Below are 19,779 nucleotides of genomic sequence, written 5' to 3'. Positions count from 1 at the left end.
GGGTGGGATTTCAAAGCTTTGGGAGGAGCTGGGAGGGGGAGTGTTTGTGTATCGGAAGCAGGGAGGACTTTGACACTCTCCTCTCGCCCCTCCCTTACACTATAGTCCTCCTTGTCCAGCTCACCTAAGAGTGGTCGGTTATCAGAGCATCAGAGCCTAGCCTGAACTTTAATTAAAAAAAAAAAAAAAAAAAAAAAAAAAAAAAAAAGGCGGGAGGGAGCGCTTTGCGAGCTTGGGTTATTTCAACTGAAATACTTTCAGAGTTAAAAGGTGATAGAATATACAAAACCGCTTTTCTTCCCTCGTGCCTGCCCACGCTTTTTGTGCAGGCAACTAATATTCAGTATTAAACACAACTCAAGCAGTCAGCGAAAGGCTTTGTGAAAGGGCCAGGTGGCTCCTAAGAGTTGCTGATTAACCCTTTAGCGTTGCCATTTGCAAATGAGGTTCTTGTCTTTTAAGTTTGTCTAGTTGCTCCCCCCTCCCCGCACACACACCAGGAGAAAAAAATGTGCAAAGACAAGAAAATTTGCACATCAAATGAGGATACCAAGGGAAGAACTAATTCGCTTTTGATGGTGAGTTTAGAGGGAGAGGCGAGAGACTGGCTTTTGGAAATTAGATCAGGGGTGGAGGGAAGAGGAAAATGGGCACTCGATAATCAAACTATTTAATGTGGTTCTTTGAATTTGGTCAGGCCCAGCAGTAGATGAACTTGATTAAGCAGACATGTGAGATCAAAGTGGCCCCGAGTCAGAGCGGACAGGGTCCCTGAGCCCAGTGAGTCCTCTTTTCCCGGTTCCCGGTTCCCAGCGGTGGGTTAATAGAAGAAGATAAGAAACCCCCAAGGCTTAGCTCCCGACTTCCTCATTAGTGTTTCGTATCGCTGAGCGGGAGAAGGCTTGCTTTTGATCCCAAATCAAACCTAGGCCAAGATGGGACGGACAGGAGGAGTAACTCTCTAGGGAGATAATAGACTGCCTCATGGAAAAGGAGTGTTGGATAAAGCAGACAACGAATTTGTAGTGGTTTCAACCAGTGTGTGAAATAAGAAACAACACTGTGTAAAGATGCTGGGCTTATAAATTAGAGGTAATTTATTGAGATAACAGAAGTCAAATTCTTTGTTCCAATCATTGCAATGCTAAAAGAGACAGTTGTCATGATATAACAAGAGAAATGTACACTAATAACATTTAGGAACAGATTGATAACTGTGAGAAAATAAGCAACTATTGTGTAAGATTGGAAAGAAAGAGGTTTTTGGAAATCACTGTTGGAGAAGGTGGAAAGCAATGCATTTTTGTAGTCTCTTAACTTCTGGACTGTATAGAATTGTTCTATACACTGCCCTATCTCTAATATTCATTCTTGGGGGAGTCCTCAAATAGCAAATTGTAGTCTTTATTTATTTATTATTTATTTAGCTTTTATCTTATGTCCATTGGTATCAGATCCCCTGGATCCAGAGTTACAGACAGTTGTGAGCTGCCACGTAGGTACTGGGAATTGAACCTGAGTCCTCTGCAAGAGCGGCCAAGGCTGTTAACCACTGACCCATCTCTCCAGTCCCATCCAATGACAGTCTTGAACAAATAATATAATTCTGAAGTTGAGTGAGGAGGGATATTAAAAATGAACATTTAAAAATATCTATTTTCTGGTTTGGTAAGTTTCAGAAGTCATCTTCAAGTGTCGTCTAAGCAACTTTTAATGTTGCCTCTATATGCGATGATGTCCCCTCTGACCCCAAACTTGATCTACTTTGGGGAATTTCCTGTGGTTTATTGAAAGTTCAACATGCTTTGAATCCTACATGTCTCTCTGGCTTTTATTAAGAATATGTACAGTGGTGTAGCTAAGGCTGGCTACCTACAGATGGTTAGAAAACTGGAAAAAGAAGTTTTAACATTTTGTTTAAAATGTGAACATTAGAAGCAATGGGAGGTGATCAAGTAAATAATAAAACAAATTTCCCCGGCTCCACACAGACATACCATTCAGTGGATCTGAAATCTTCTGAGACACTGGGAAGGATGGGACAGAAGAGTAAGGAGGGAGGAGGCCTTAGGGACCATATTATCACATTCAGCACATTGACAGCAACGTCAATGATGAATGTGTTGTCTTTCAACTTAAATCTACATGACACTGGACAGTAGGTAGTGAATGCCCTGTCTATTTGAAAAGTAAAAAGATATTTCCCCAGTCCTGTTACCCTATTTAGATAGCTCTAGAAATACATAAATGGTGCACTAAACGCCCGGCCCTTCCTCAGTATTCTAATGGATGGTCCCCCAATTAATATACAGCATCTTAATGAACAGAACTTAGCTCATCAAGAACTTGGCCCACAAATGAAACTGTGGTACTCCTTACTTTTTATGCTCCTTCCAAAGGTGCAGATAGGTCCACATTTGTAGTCTCTTACAGTGTGCTAAGCATCGTAGTTGGTGTGCTGCAGTAAGAAACAAATGGTTTGGAATATTCACATTCGAATTACCTAGGAAAAGAAAAAGTGAACTCACGAATGGCAGAGGGGGAGAAATGATGCAGGAGAGACTTGCCTGTTTCAGTGAAGCATTAGTCTTCATTTGAGAATACTTGCCTTGATTTAGCTTACTCCCAGCTGTCAAAATCAAGAGGTAAAGATGGAAAGAGATGTCTACTGCTCCTTCAGTGCCAAAGAACACTCAACAGGGCTTATGAAGAGCATCTCTCTGGTACGCTGAAAGCAGACTCCTTCTAGTCTCCCAGCAACCCAATAAACACAATAAACACACTATCAGGATACAGGAGGGTTTTGTGTGTGTGTGTGTGTGTGTGTGTGTGTGTGTGTGTGTGTGTGTGTTTTCTGTTTTCTTTCTTTTTCTTTTTCTTTTTTTTGTGGCTCGGTTTGGTTTCTATGCTGTTGCTTTTGGGTTCTTTGCATTTTAAGGCAGGGTCTCACTGAGTAGCCTGCACTTGAGATTTTTCTATCAACACCCCCTCTATTGTTGGGGTTGCAGGTGTAGTTACCATATCAGGCTCAGTTTTGCTATTTAAGTAGATTATACTTGGTACATACTGGTTAGACTCAGGCATTTTGGAGATCTGCAACCAGGTAAAGGAGTGGTGGGTATATCTATTCAATGTTGTTTGCTTTGTTCTGGAAGAAACTGTGCCTCTTGTTGCATATAGTCTAATATGACCACAGGAATTGCAAAAGAGTTAATATTTTCTATTAAATTTAAAACTAGGAGAGAAGTTTGGCGCAGTGGAATCAAACTGTGTAACTCGGGGATGGAGTAAGGCGTGCCATCCGGCATCAAATACTGATCATTTTAATCCACAAGACAAACAGACAAATAATATTTAGAGAAACACAACAAGACACCAGGCTATTTTCAAACTACTTTCCCACCTTCATTATTTGGGGTCCTTGTTTCCCCTCCCTCCCTCCGTCTCCCCCTCCACATTTCATTCCTTCTCTCTACTTGTCAAACCAAAGGAATGTCTGTTAACATTCAATTTTTGCTTCAGGAAGAAAACATTGAGTAAATGGTGGATACTGCCAACATCTTCCTGGGTGCCAATCTTGAATTAGTAACAGGGATTTCCCATTCCTGGTGTTTAATAAAACTATGACTTTCTCCTTCAATTTAAAAAAAGGTCTTAGTTTCTGTGTTCGTTACAAAAGACGAAGAACTTTCAGACATGACCTGTGGTTGGACGCCCCTGAAATGACAGATTTTCTCTGTAGTGCAAGAGGAGCAAATGAGTTCAGCGTGATTACCTTTATTCTGTCCATAGAGATGGCCAGCCTATCTAAATCCAGCCTCAGGGTAGTGGGATTGTCAACCCAGCTAAGAAGATGGTCCTGGGGCCACTAAAATGTAAACAGTATGGAGATCAGAAGGCAAGGAAGTCTGACTAAAATCTGGTAAAAATGGTACCTAAGCTAAGCATCTGCCCGTGTATTTTTGGAGGTCCTGACACTCAGAAAGGTCTGTGATGGATAGAGTCTAGGAGTCCAGCTGCCCAGTAGTAACACCTGGTGAACTCAGTATTTCTAGCCTTAAAGATAGTGTGGTGCCAGCGCAAGGCAGGGTACGAAGCCACTGGATATAGAGAAGGCTACACTTTCCTCCGTGTCACTAGGTTCCTGTTACTACTCCCTTTATTATACTGGCATACTCCAAGGACTGTGACCAAATGGGCTTCATGGTACCACACTGGAAATGAGGGCCTGAGCTCAGCACTGGACACTTCAGGGTGACCACAGCCCCTTTCTGATTGTGGATCTAGCTTTCTTTTCATTTGTAAATGTCACACTGCGAAGCCAAGGGAGCCCCCTTCTGGCTTTAAAAATTGTCTTTGAGCATTCCAGAGCAAGAACTTTTGTCTTCAGGTTAAATGTCTTTCAGGAAGCCTGTAGGCTTTACTGAGCAATGCCCAGGGCCTTGAACTCCCGGAACTTGTTGATTAGACGAATCTATCGTGTAAACTAAGATTCTGGAAATTTAGTGAATTAGGCACTACTTGATTTTTCTAAAAGATGCGGTGAGAAGGAGGGTGAAGGGAATGAGTGAATGAGAATGGATGAATGAATTCATTTTGTTTCTTCATCCCCAGATGGTTGCAATGTTGTAGAGGTGCGACATCTTAACGGCCTCTAAATTTCCAGCTAGCAAATTGTATTGGGACCTTGTTGGAATCAAGGTGTAGGCAAGAAACTAACTTCGGGTGGGCAGTTGGAGCAAGGCTTCTCACCCTTGCGTGGGTCTAAGAGCTCAGGACTGTGGCTCCATCCCCTTCCCGCCAGGGTGAGTCATGAACCCGCATTGCTGGAGTGCTTGCTTAGGTTCAGGGCGCTCACTGCAGTCCCAAGCCTTCGCCACCTTACAGTAGTGTAAAATGAAGCTTGTTTAAAAACTCTTTGATGAGGGAAGATCAAAAGGCTCAGGGTCCCCCTTCCTAATCAGCCTTGAGCCAGGTGGCATCACAGGGCGCTGGGTTTGTTGCTTCTGTGGACTTTGTGTTGAGCAAATTCATCAGCGTAATCCCGTTGAAGCCCTGACCTGGGCGCAAATCCCTTCACACTACACTGCTGCTGTGGGTCCTCGGTGTCAGTTCACGGACAAATAAATCGGGGTTAATTAAAAGAGGGAGTGCAGAGGGGGAAAGGAGACTCACAGGAAGATAACTTCAAGGGACCCGAGTCCTTCCTTACTACAGCTCCTAGAAGGAGCAATTCCGTTCCTCTGCTGCCCCCTGGTGGAATTCTACTAAAAGTTCTTTGGGAGAAGTGAGGTCCGTGTTGTTTGTAACTTCATCTCTCACATTGAAAACTTGTCAAAATTAAATATCCTCGCACTCTTGATAGTCCACACAATAGATTGTTCATGGAATAACTTGAATCTTCACATAGTAGAATAGCATCTGATAGTGTCTACACCATAGTTTAGACACGAAAGAGCTGAGGTCTGGCACCCAGGTTCTCAGGGCATGATTGTTCAGTTAGGTTCAAGTTGCAAACCCCAGAATTTCACATTCCTGGATAAGAAATGTTAGGCTCTTCAGATTATAAATGCCACATGCTGAACATATTAGGAAAGTTCATAATATATCAATAATTTCATAAAGCATTTTTAAAATTAAAGCAATTTGACTGAATGAGAAAATATTTATTTCAAATTTTTCATTTTCAAAAAGAGACTATTATTCAGGAGGCTTATAAAAATACAGGAAGGTAATACGTCTGTGCCCACCATTAAGATTTCTTTTAAAGAATAAGGGATGATGAGAGATGTGTGAGAAATAACATTTTTAAGCATTCAGCACATTTATAGTCTACCAAAATTTAAATATAACTTAAGTGCTAATCATAAAATTAGATCTCAGTGCACTCATCTTATGCTTTAGATTATGTTTCTAAGAATACTTTTAAAGTAAATTGACCTCCATAAAGATTTTTTTTTCAACCTGAGGTCTTGCCATATAGCTCAGACTTGTCTTGACTTGGCAATCCTCCTGCCTCAGCTTCTAAGTTCTGTAAATACAGGCCTTCACTACCTGGCCTGGCTTCTCACTGGTAACTTCATTATGCTGTGCCCACATCTTTGGCTTGAACCATGTGTTCCCATTCTCCAAAAGCTATTGTACCCAATAGCTCTATTTCCAAGAAAGGCAACTGCAGTCAATGTAAGCGGAGCTTGAGAAGTGAATGGACAGCATTTTGCAAGGTTCAGGAGTTTTGTGGGTTGAGCTGATCTGTGAATGGACTTAAAGCGTAAGGAAGTGATAAAGGCAGAAAGCTAATTAGCCTTCTGTGAGAACTATCTCCCTGCCCTCTGCTGCTAATAATGCTAATAATAGAAGGAGTTAGAGAAGGATGGTGGCCAGATTTGTAAGCTCCAGGGCCTAAAGTTTGTTGTTTTTGTTTTTGTTTTTTTCATTATAGGAATTTTAAATATTTTTATTTTAAGAGCAGCACAAAACAAATAAACAATAAAAAATACACAAAAATCAACCCATTTCTATTAATCTGTGCATTGCCATGGGGCCCGTGGCTTATTGGAAATGACTTGGCATCTAATTCCTCTGGCAGCTGCTGGTGTCTCCCCGACTCTGCTTTCTTTCTCCCTGTATTTAGTTTTTCTTTCCTGCCTAGCTATATTCTGCCATGCCATAGGCCCAAACAGCTTTACTCATTAACCAATAAAAGCAGCAAATATTCAAAGAATACAGAAGGACATCCCATGCTAGCCTTCCTCTAGGTTGGGCCATGTAAGATTTGCTCTATCCAACTGGTGTTGTCATTGCACTGGTCTTATTTAGGTGAGCATATTGTTGAGAGTTCATGGATGTAGTGTCCCCATCATATATGGAAGGCATTATTTCACAGAAGACTTCTTGGTCCTCTGGCTCTTACAGTCTCTCCACCCCATCTTCCATGATATTCCCTAAGCCTGTAGGTGTTGTGCTATAAATGAGTAAGTTAGGGTTAGTGTTTGAGAAAGTTTTTTCCTGCCGCTGGTCCCACCACCACGCCATCCCCAAATAACACACAGAGACTCTGTATTTGATATAATGCTGTTGGCCAGGTACTAGTTTCTTATTGGCTAGCCATGTCTTAAGTATTAACCCATTTCTATTAACCAAATTATTTCCACGTGGTCTCATCTTACCGGGGACAGGGGCCGGTGTCTGCTCTCCCTAGTCTCTCCATGTTGACTCCTCCTTACTACTTCCTCTTTCCTCCTTGTCTCCTAGTCCTGCCTATTTCCCTTTCCTATTGGCCAACAGTGCTTTATTCATTAGCCAGTAAGAAAAACATATTTACAGAAATGACATCTCCCATCATGTTAGATGCCCCGCAATCAGTTGTTCCTTGTATTTTGACCATTACAGATTTCTGTAATTATCCCGTTGGTGACAGAAAGAAACTTCTTTGATGAGAGGAGAGAGCTATGTTTATCTTTGGGTAAAATGAAATAGAATGCAGTTCGGAATTTGTGGGAGTTCACAAGTTTGACTCCATTCCATCCTGACTTAAGGTTAGAGAGTTCAAATCGATTCTTCATCCTCAAAGTCAGATAACAGGATAGTTGATCTAAGGCATGGTTATTAGATGTCTTGATCCTCAAGGTCAGATAGCAGGATGTTTGATCTAAGGCATGGTTACTAGACATTTTGAAAATTAAGGAAGTAATTACATTTGTTTGTTCCTTGTATCATGGTAGTGAAGTCTTTTGCCCTCACCTTAGGGTTTGTATATAAAAGGCTTGTAAAGTAAAATTTAGAGTTGTTGCAATATTTACTGAGAGCCCTCCTGACTCTGTCTTTTGTCTCTTTCCTTAATCCTTACTCTCCCTTTCAGGTACACTCGAACAGGTCGGCTGTTTCCTGACAGAAAGTATACCATTTAAGGAAAGTAGCAGTAATAGGCTGTTCTCTAGGGTCCATGACCTCACCAGCCACAGGCAGTTTGCTGAGTTGATAGTACCAGGCATAGATGTCCTTCTGTTGAGTGGGCCTTAATTCTATCAGATGGCTGTTGGTTGCTCACAACATAGAAGTGTCACTACTATACAACTGAGTCCACCAAGTATCTTATCATGCTTTTCATTCTTATGGTTTAAAGGCTCACAGCTGGGTAGGACTGTGCGCACATGTGTGTGTGGGGGCTGTGCATGTGTGTGTGTGTGTGTGTGTGTGTGCATGTAGCAATGATTAATGCAAAAAGAGGCCATGAATTTGAAAGATAGCAAGGAGGACTATATGGGAGGGTTGGAGCAAGGAAAGGGGAGGGAGAAATGATGTAATTCTATTATGATCTCAAAATTGAAAATAATTATTACTGAAAATCAATTACTCAATGTTCCGTAACACATTAGTTCAAGAATCAGGGTCCTATGGGAAAAATATTCATCCTTAACATGCCAGACTAATACTCCTTCAATAGTGGTTCCACAAAAGCCATGGTTTGAGCATCTTTATAGATCATCATTCTTCAGTTTTGGAAGTGTTAACCTAATTGCTTTATGCACAAAACTGAAATGATGCAGGACAAATATATTGGATAACCTTACTCCTTAAGGAGTCCTATAATCCCAGTGACCTTCCTGGAAGTTTCACAGTGTTCACATGATAGTAGAATTTCCACCAGCTTTCCTTGCTTACAGATACTTTTAAAAAAGCTTTTTTGGGGGGGGGGGTTCTTTTTAGACTCCTTATATGTGGAGTAGATTATACTGAAGCTTCTGTAGTTACATCAGAATTATCAGTCTAGAGCCTAGGGCTAGAAATTTCCTTCCCCACTGAGTAGTGTTCATAGTGTTGGAAGGTACTAGTCAGACTGCTGGGAGTAAGAATGAATCAACAGTAACATTTAGCTGTGGACATCGTGTACTACAATATCAATCTACCAGGCAAGATGTGTCATTGATGCACTGGCAGCATAATTGATTTGGTGACAACCAATTCTTTTCTGATTGGATTTCTTCTTGGTGTTCTAGGGTTCTGTGGGAACTCGACTTAACTCTTTTCCCTTTCCTCTTTCTTCAGTCCCTTCTCTCCTTCTCCTTTCTTTTCCTCCTTTTACTGAAGGTGAGGCTTGAATTGTTTGACTTTGCTAATGGGCATGTGAATGAATTCATCATTTCCTCCATAGGTTGATTTTGGCTGAAAAACAGAGCTGTCACAGGTAAACTCTACTGTATAGAAAGCTTGTATCTTCAAAAGGAAAAATCTTCTGAATGCAGAAAAACAACTTTAAATAGGACTCAGAAAGAAGAATTTTTTGTATGTGTGTGTGGTGGCTGTTCTATATTATATACATGTGATAGTTAAGTCTTGTTAGTTTGATTTAATTTGAGAAGAACCTAGGAAATTAATAAAGGATATATATGGGTATATCTGTGAGGACATCTCCAGATACTGTTCCACTCTGAAGGTTCTGACCTAAAGATTGAATTAATGGTCTCTTCATAGGTCCAAACTATGATGGAGTTATTAAAGAGGTGGTAAGCATTGTGTGGTGAGACCTTGTTGAAGGAAGTAGGCACTTAAAGCATTTCCTTAGGGGCTACATTTCACTCTGGCCCCTTTCTCCACTTCCTGGCTGTCATGATGAGGACTGTTCTGCTCCACCATGACTCCACACTTTAATGGAGATGTCAAGATTTAAAGATCAGAGGCTTCATCTCTCCCATGTACTGTTCATGGTGACTAATCTAGTACTGGTAGGTACATTCAAGGCTGAGAACAATCTGAAGGGTGATCTTGAAATATTAGGTGATTCTTCTTTAGCATATTGATGTATTGACTCTAACTGACTCCCGTGAATAACTATGTGGTGACTTACATCTATTGCGCTTTACATGCAACATGATAGTGTGTGTGCCGGAGCAGCCATCTCTACCTCTGTCTCGTTCATAAGCAGGAGTGTCACAGCACACTGCCCCTATATTGGTGAATTATTTAAAATATAGAATTTCTTTTAGGGACCAAGTAAGACCACTAATAGAACTACAGTAGGAAACCTGGATGGATAATGGAAATTCATGTTACTTTTCTCGTTTCATAAGAAATGAAATTACTGATTAATATCCTAATACTAAAATGGCATTTCATTCAGATGTTTTCACTCTCTGTCTGAGAAAGTAACTGGACTGGATATCTAGTTTTTATTAAGGGGTTTTCAGGAACTGTCACCAGCAATGTATGTCAGTGGGAGAAAAGCAGTTGATTTGGGGGACTTCCTATGCTAGCTTTAATGGGTTAGTCATTTTATGCAGTTAGGAGCAAGGAGAGCATCTTATCCTCATTTCAGAGAAGCGAGTGTTTTCATCCATGTTGTCCTCAAAATCTATTTATTAGTAGCATTATTTTTATATGAAGCTTAGTGGAAGGATTCAGGAGGCAAAGACTCAGGAAAGTGTTTTACATACCAAATGTTTCTTATTTGATGTGAAACTATTGTTTCACTCTTCACACTGGATGGCCTAATATTATTCCCATTGACTTTTTAAAGATGAATCATTGAGTCACTTTTCTATTTTGCTACTTCATGTAAGATGCTTGGGTTGTGAGTGTTTTGTACTTTGTTAATAGTGACTAATTGACATCTCAAGCACAGTATGGTACCATGCTAATTCTATTATTTGACTCGTCTTGAATTAAGCACAAGTAAGTTCAAAAGTAATTATTTTTTATTTCAACTATATAAAGTATCCAACAGGCACTCTGCAATTACAGCTGCAGGGAAAACACAGAGCAAATCAAAGCAGGTTTAAGTTATGAAAAAGTTTTTAATCTACATCAAAAGAGTGCAAGTGGCCAGTGACCATTAGATGACAGTTTGTTGCATTCTAACAAAAGACTCTTTCATGTAGCACAAATTGTAAGAGGACAATCAAATAACTATAGCTGTAAGAATACAAAAGAACTGACCAGTTGAAAAAACATCATACGTTGAAATAAACTTGATAGATGACGCTTAAAGAAATGTCCCTTTACTGAGAAAGCCCAAACCTCTGAGTCATGGTCAAGGTCCCAGAGCTCTGTCTGTTGATGCGGGGGGTAGAAAAGGAGGAGGGCTAACAACATACTTCCAACAGTTTGCTCTCAAGGTCTCCTGAAAACTTGCCTTATACAAGATTTGCATATACAAGAACTCAGAGAAAACATCCTGTTTTGTTGAGGGGTGCACCAAGGTACATTTTCATCATTGGTTTCATAACGAGGTGTGGTGAGCAGTCATTTCTAATTTTTCTGTTGGGTTGGACCATTGTTAATGAAGTCTATAAAATGAGATATATTTAGGATTTGACTGCACTACTTTTTTTTTTTAATTTACTGAGTCTGCACAGCTGAGCAAAACAGGAATACCTGTATACAGACTGATAGTATGTCATATAGTAATTTGACCTGCACATACATTTATACATTTCACAGAAATGACGCTGTATCTCATGAACAGACACACAGCTCTGGTACATTGAACAGAAATAAGATAACAACTTCATCATTTCTGTAATTCATCAATATTATATAATAAAAGCTTATAAATCGTCAGCAGAAAGAACTGTAAAACGCAGCAAGCTAAGAAAGGACAACATTTTGAGGTGTGTTTGTCTTTGTCATGCAGCATAACACCAAATTTGTTTTCTTAATAAGATGCCATGAGTTTAAGGCACTTGCAACAACGCCAGATAGCCAGGTCATGTTCTAAACTATGGGACAGATGAGTGACAGCACTGGTGACATAAATTTCAATAATACTAACAATTATGACGTTCATTCAAGTCTACTTGGACCTAAAAACGTTATTTAATACAAATAAAATGAAATCATAATGCTGTGAAACACTAAAGAAAGTTATGTACCACAAAATATCACCCAAAAATATCTATTTACATAAATATTCATTGTGGTCTTACTGTGAAAGAAAATGTTGTGGAAAATGCACAGATACCTCTACTGTATAAAGTCGGGTTTAATACCCCTGTGTTCAATGTGGTAGCTGACTTCTTTAGGTTCACCGTCAGGTCTATCATTTGGAAATGAAGTGAGAAGGGTTCAGTTGTTTATTATTCTACATGTGTAATTCACATGTATGTTCCCTAATTTTAAGAAAAAAAACCTATGACTTATGAGAGTTATAATAAAAATAAGTTTGTTTTAAATGTTACATGGATCTGATTCATAGTCAAATAATAAAGAAGATGGTAAGTATAAAAATCAACTCTAACAAATTATCCAAAACTCACATTTTTCTAGTGTATTCACTTTAAGTAAATATTGTGATGTCCTTTCCTTGGCAGTTTGCTGTTTTTCTGTGTTCTAAGACACACAGAAAGCCCTATTTCCCACACACAAAAGAATCGGTAAGAAAGTCAGTTAGCAAATCAAACAAGTTGGCACTATGCTAGTTTATCCAGATGGTCTTTAGTGCAAGGAAAAAAAAAAAAAAAAAAAAGCAGAAACCAGGGGGCATGGAAAAGTCCAGAGAGTAATATGTGGTTTATGAAGCTGACCATGAATTATAGCCCTAGTGTCTTCATTAAGACAAGATTTAAATCCTTAAAATTCATGTTGAAAATCTGATGAATGTTTTCTGTTAGCAATTCTTGGAAGAGAGAATTCACCTTTATCTCTTGTGATTGTGTTGGACGTTCTCATTAATGCTGTGGATGAAATGAACAAAGATGTATCACAAGTGGAAAACAGCCCACAGTCACATTGTGCTGAAAGCAACTCCTTTCTTCTTCATAGAACCCATATATGCACATAAACTGTCTTAGCCTCGGACCCAAGTCCCAAAATACAAGGTTTGTTCAAATTCCTGGGGATTTGTGGATATTTGAAAAATTAGAGAGACGAAAATGTAACATCCTTGCAAGCCACACTATCTTGCAACAAAAAATATCGAACACTGATTATAATGTTAGAATTATATGTTATTTAAAAATCAGTTAAACAAATAAATAAACCTTCAGGAATAACTGAATTTTAACCTGGTATGTTTAATTTTATATCATTTAGTTTGTTGAAATACACTGATCTCTAGGAGACTCTAGTAATCTTGAGAAACTGTTTATGAAGGGGAGGATTTTAGTAACACAGTGGTAATAATATCAGGATCAAAGTTTTAATTGAACCTTACCCTAATTAAATATACTTTCAGTAGTTTTAGGCTTCCAATGTTTTCAATATTTTGATAGCATAGCATGTTTGAAAGTAGTTTTGAGTATGAAATTTCAAAGAATGCCCATGTGATTTATTGGGTAGGCCATGATGATCTAATGGAAATATTTTTATAGGAATTTCTACATTAAAAAAACCCTACTGGAAAAATAACAAACTTCTATTAATACACATTTCCAAATCGGGATGCCATCTTGGACAGTTTTACATTTATCTGAATAAGTAAAATGCTACCTACCAACCAAGCTTCTGGAAAGTTCTGCCACTTAATAATAGTAGTCAACTGGCCTGCCAACAACATGCTTGTTTTAATTTGATGATTCTTTCCCTTGTGTGAAAAAGACAGTTGGCTTGACATTTTCAAATCTTGTGTTTTCTAACTAACATGAAATTTCAAGGTTGTAACATCTCTGCTCTATTTAGATAAAACACAGTTTTGAGAAACCAGTCTCCTGTGTTCCTCTCTAACCTCCCCTAACTTTGACAAACTTATTCAGGGAAAAGGTCCTCAATTCCTGGCCTGGTTTTGTTTTCCTCTCATATCTCAAATAAACAAAGTTCCTTAGTATAGTAAGTCATAATACCTGACTTTATGCTTTCAGAATATATATATATATATATATATATATATATATATATATATATATACATATATATATATATGTATATATATATATATATATACACATATATATTTATATTTTGTTAGTTTTGGTTCAGGCCTAAGACAAGAGACTAGTTTAAATACATTTTTAATATCCTTTCTCTCTGAGCCCTGGACTGTGTTGTGACATGACAGGATTTTTTTTTTTTAATAAAGTTAGTGAAAAATGCTTGAGTCTCTGGCTAGACATGATGATTAGAATCTGTGTCGTCTGTTCAGACACTGACATTACAGATGAAAGATAGACATAGCACCTTTTCATTTTTATTATTTTGGGATGGGTCTTCATTCCTCCCCACCCTATTCCATCCCTACCCCAAGGGTTTATTCTTAGAAAAGGGACTAATTTAAGCCTCAGTTTGAGGGTGTTAGGTAATAAATAAAGCCAATTGGCTGCTAGTCATTTCCAGGACCATCTTTAAGCACAATATATATATATATATAAATATTTTAAAGGTATGAAATGGTGTTGTGAATTCCTTCCCCCCCTCCACTTTGTCATGCCAATTTCTCAGTTATCATGCACATTTTCAATCCTCTGAAAACACATATGTGCCTGCCATGGGAGGCTTGTACAAAAACCATAGCAGTTGTGCTTTTTTTTTTTTTAAACAGATCAATTTTTAGAATCTATCAGAAAGAAAAGGTAACATTCAGTCTTGTCATCAGCTAGGAAAGAAACTCAGAAACATCTAGCATTGGTTTGACATGAACTCTGTGACCCACAGATGTGTGGTCCTCCTTGTACTAATTATATATAGGCTTGAAGTCGTTATAGGCTCCACACCCTTCCCCCGATGAAAGGGAATAGCCCAGGTTCTTTACCACAGCCATCTATCGTACCGAATATATTATTCTCTATTCTTCTTGGTAATTCTAGCAAGATACAGACTCTTCTACTAGATTGAAGTGTTTCCTACACTCTTTCAAAATATAATCAGAGCCAAGCAAGGTCATTGCAACAATGGAAAACATCACTTTACTGGTGAAAGGCTTTGCTTCAGGACCACCATGTCAACTGCTATTTTAGGTTCAAACATAAAACATGTAAAGAGCACTATCATAATCTAAGCGATAAGTCCTAATGCCACCGTAGTTACTGGAGCAGCATCGATCAAAGGCATCATGGTGACCCCGAGCTCTAATCTTCTCTCTTTCCCTCAGGTTTGCTGGCAGCTGTGTCTCAGAAAAAGCTGTCTTCAGCAAGGCAGAAGCAGGTAAGAGAAATACATTAGAAGTCTATGTCCCAGCCTGAGTTGTCATCAGGTGGTGGTTCATCACTGTCCTCAGGGAAACTGTCAAAATTGCTTGTGTCTGTGGGTGATGCAACCTGCAACATGAGACAATGAACAAAAGGCTTTTGATATTTTTGTTAGAATTGTGAGCTACAGATTTTATTCTCCATTATTAAAAAGAATAGTTATTAATTTATTATACATACATATATATATATATATGGATAATGCGAACAATTAGTCATTTAAGAATATTTAGAGCAGATTAAATATATCTGTCTCTTGAACATTTTTTTCCTATGTAGACTTTGAAAATGCTTTCTTTTAGGTTTTGAAATGTAAAGTTCCCTATTATTACTGTGTTTCTTCACCCTGCTTCAGTGCAATTGCAAACCATTGCTTTCTGCTCCTACCCAACTTCATGGCTAACGATCAATTACTTTCTGCACTCTATGGCCATCTTTATTTTGTCCAGCATCTGGTAAGCAAAATTCTAACCTCAACCTTTGTAAGAGCAATTTGCTTTTGGACTGGACATGGGGCTGATTTGTGTACTGCTTTTACCTTTCTGTGTCTGAATTACTCAACCAATGAAAGAGATTTTCAGTCCTATCCACGTGGTTACAAATGGCAGGATTTCAATCTGTTTATGGAAGTGTGGCATTTTTATAATGCAAATTTGTAGATTTTCTTTTTCTACTGTGCCATAATTTTGTTGTTGGTTTGAGACTGGGTAACCTCTGTTGACCTGAAACTCAATATGTAGATCAGGCTGGCCCTGAATTCCCAGAGATCCACCTGATTCTGCCTCCTAGAAAGTATTGGAAATAAAATGTATGATTGCTAGGATTAAAGGTGTGTGCCACCATACCTGACACTGGGCTTAAGTGCATTTTTTATTATTCTTCATTCAGTGACAATTTTTGAACATGTACTGTTGGATGGATATTTTGCTTGAAATTTGGGGAAATTCTGAGGAATGGAAACAGGATACTTCTTACCCTCAGGAATTTATATTGTAGTAATAAACTGTGTAAGTAAAATAAATAATCACATAAATTTATTAGGAATTATAAAATCATAGCACTATGAGGAAAATTATGAGGTGCGAAGGAAATGAGAGTGATTATAGATAATCTCTTTGCAAAAGTATTATTTAAACTTAAGAATTGTTGTTTAGTAAAGAGGGTAGAGGACACACCATGGTCCTAAGAGGGTTCTATGTTCTGAAGCTAACAAACTGGCCACCATCACTGCTCTATAAGAGGGGAGAGTGGAATGGGATAAAACCCAAAGAAGGAGGCAGTAGTCAGGACATAGGTCCTGGAAGTTCATGTGATGGATTTTATATATTTACATTTTTAAAAGTATAATGAAAGGATTATAAGAAATACGTTTATTCTAAATATAATGGAGGCTTAGAGATTTGCTCTCAACTTGAGCAAAATTCTTCCATATTTGTTGGCTATAGTCTTGTTTTCAGGGCATCAAGCAAAACCCTTGTAACTATCTCTAGTGTATAAAAGTCATCCTTGATAAATTAAGATGAGAAAATTTACATGAAATATTTGGGCCTTCTAGCTTACTCCATGTTAGGGTTCCAGGCATTTTGCTGGCCTGCCCATCCCCTGTTACTTGGTATGAAGCACTCAGGCAGTACCCTGCCTAACCCAGGGTCCTATGGCTTCTCTGTCACTATGTAGTCTTCATGCAGGTACAAAGGGCCCTTTAAGAGGCAAACTTGCCTCCTTCCACTCTCTTTCCTGCTGTCCCTCTGAGGGGGGAGACAGGACTTTTCATGTCTTCTGCTCCCCACTTTCTCCCACGCTTCTTCCTTCCCTTTCTCCACTCCCTTCCCTTCCCCCAATAAACCTTCCCACTCAAGCTCTGTCTGCCTGGCATGTTTGTCCCTTGCCTGTCATGGAATCGGCCAAGGTCCCTGTTGTACCATATTAAAACACCACACCCTTATTCTAAAGACAGGGCCCAGTGAATGTAGCTGGGATCAGTGATGTGAGACATGAGTGGAATATTTTCATTTTTGTTTCCAGAATTATAAAACAAAACAAACAATAAAGAAATAAATCTTAGAAGAAAGGAAAATGTTTCTATATACAAAGACCCTTGAGTTAATCCTAGAGATTTGAAGCATATAAACAAAATTCATAGGACCATAAATCTGTCCCTCCCTCTTTTGTTAAAATGCAGCATGCTGTATTAAACAGGGACAGTGTGCTTCATTCAGTTGAAGTCTATTTTAGGTTAATATGGTATACACAGTCCATGTAGCAAACTAGCTATTTAGCAGCATGCTCCTCCCCCATCCCAAACAAACTGTATTAGGAAAAGAGAACCTCCTTTCAGATATTAATAGAAGGAGGAAAGAATATATATCTTCAAGTGCTGGGGTAGGTGTGAACATGTAAATGAGGCAACACCGAAAGTGGTTGCTGTAAATTCTGTATACTCTTTTAGCTACAAACACATTCTTATCATGCACCACAACAAATGCTAACTTGTCTTCATAGATAAAGTGAATTTGAGTTCCAATGAAGATTTTAAAAAGATAAGGGTAGATCACTATGCAATAACTATTCTTAGATTTGTTGCTATTATGTTTGGATTTTAGAATATGCCATCATTTTAATATGGTTTTTATATATTTTATAATCTGACCATAAAACTTTAAAAATGACAAGTCTTTGTTGACTGAAAAATACCATCAAGTGTGTACCATTTATAAGCTAAAAAAGCCTACTTACACTTGGAATTATGGGAGGTGTCAAGGTGCCTTTTCTTAAGCCTTCCCAATTAAAGCCTTCAAACCATCTAAGAAACAAAAATAAAGACAATTAAGACATTGCATCTCTGCTACATATTCTCACTACAGCATATTTACATACCTGATAGGTAGAAGAGTCTTGTGTAGTCTAGGATAACCTCAAACTTAGGTGATAGTGACTTTGAACTACTGATCCTCCTGCCTCCAGTTTCCATGTGTTGGCATTACAGATATGTTCTACCACATCTGGTAGGCTCTGAATGTTTTCAATGAGCTTATTTTATAAATGCAAAAAACTATTAAAATATTTTAAAATAATTGTATCTAAAATTTTTATACTTAAGTGTAAATTTTAAAATATTTACAATTAAAGTGTAATTGTCAAATTCACACACCAATTTGTCATGCACCTTCTTTTGTAATTTCAATTTTGTCTGTAAGTCTAAGTTCTTGCACTATCATAATTTAATAAATGTCACAATACGCTTAGCTCTATGTATCACAAATACATTCCACCTTTGCCAGAGAATCAATACACGGGTTACAATGGGGGCAGTTACGACCAGTTCTACATGGTCTGACTTAGTCTTTCAGAGATCTCTATCCAGGTGAAAATGGGATTCTTGACTTTACTGAAGAAAATAATTTCAAGATGAATCAGTATGAGGCAGAGTGAAAATTGGTTAGGAAAATATTTTAACATAGACTTCAGCATGGGGGTTGCTAGAAAGAAATACTTGTGAAGAGTAAGACTCACCCAGCTAAGCAATGGTCTTCTCAAGAGATAGTAAACTACACATGTTGGAAATAGCCATATATATGAATTTTGTGGCTCAAATTATACCTCAAAAATTAGCTAAGAAATGCTCTCTCATCCTTTTTTTTTTTTTTTTTTTTTTTTTTTTTGCCCTTCTTTTTGGTAAATCAGAGTGTAGGGTGGCTACATAAATGTCTTGGGTAGGGTCTCAATCTGATAAAGCAGACCCTGACTAACTTACAGGGGTTACAGCAAGGAGTAACTTGTAATCAGGCAAGGCTTCCAGTAGAGGGACTGAGATCCCAACCCAGTCATATAACCTTTGACTTACAAATTTCCCTGTCTACAAGAAGTGCTGGGATAAAGTGGTACAGAAATTTTCGGATTGGCCAACTAATGATGGGTCCATCTTGAGACCCGTACCATGAGAGGGAGCCCATCCTTGACACTGACTGGAGGGCCAGGACCCAGAGGCTGGATAGCCTAGAGATCTAGGATAGAACCAAAAATGACCAAAAAAAAAAAAAAAAAAAAAAAAAAAGTCAATGAAACGTTGCAAACCACCTGCATAGGGACACAATTCCTTTGAGTTGCAGTTCTCTTCAGACCTCTTCTGCCTTCGCTCCTGCTTATCAGTCCCTTTAGCCACTACACCAAGTGGAATACTGCAGTTGTGCAGTGAGAGTTCAGCACATACTTCAGAGGTCAACCCAACAGAGAGCAACAGAGAGGTACATCTCATAATCTCATAGACCTTTATTTTTTTTTAGCAAGGTATTAAGAAATACTGTATAGCAGTATATTACTTTCGATTTATTAAAGCTTGATTGAGAATTCAGAAAGGTAAAGTCAGCCACAAGCCATAGAAGCCAGGTACACACCTTTAATCCCAGTAGTCAGAAGATAGAAGGTGGTGGTACACACTTTTAATCCTAGGACTCAAGATTAAGAGATAGATGGATCTCTGTGAGTCCAAGGCCACCAAGATCTACACAAGAGTGAATCAGTCTAAAAGAGAATTATATCTCACACCTATAATCCCAACAATAGGGAAATATACAAGACAGAAGCAAGGTCTCAGAGAGGCATTCATTCTCCAGCCACACTGAGGAGAGGTTACAGTCAGAGGCTTGGCGAGAGCTTGTGCAGA

At 38.5% G+C, this 19,779-nt stretch overlaps 1 protein-coding gene across 2 annotated transcripts in view; it reads right to left on the bottom strand.

Annotated features, from left to right (window-relative positions):
- Positions 1 to 14,621: 14,621 nt before the first annotated feature.
- Positions 14,622 to 19,779, bottom strand: part of Prkg1 (protein kinase cGMP-dependent 1) — a 1,151,895-nt gene continuing 1,146,737 nt past the window's right edge. For both annotated transcript variants that reach the window (XM_051199947.1, XM_051199946.1), the window contains exons 17-18: positions 17,853 to 17,919; positions 14,622 to 15,185 (exon numbers count right to left, since the gene is read on the bottom strand). In XM_051199947.1, the coding sequence (XP_051055904.1) occupies positions 15,087 to 15,185; positions 17,853 to 17,919 (166 nt within the window). In that variant the 3' untranslated portion in view covers positions 14,622 to 15,086. The remainder of the gene's footprint in view (positions 15,186 to 17,852; positions 17,920 to 19,779) is intronic.

Source organism: Phodopus roborovskii, unplaced genomic scaffold (genome assembly GCF_943737965.1).
Source record: "Phodopus roborovskii unplaced genomic scaffold, PHOROB, whole genome shotgun sequence".
NCBI lineage: Eukaryota > Metazoa > Chordata > Mammalia > Rodentia > Cricetidae > Phodopus > Phodopus roborovskii.
This window is presented reverse-complemented; position numbering and strand designations above follow the sequence as displayed.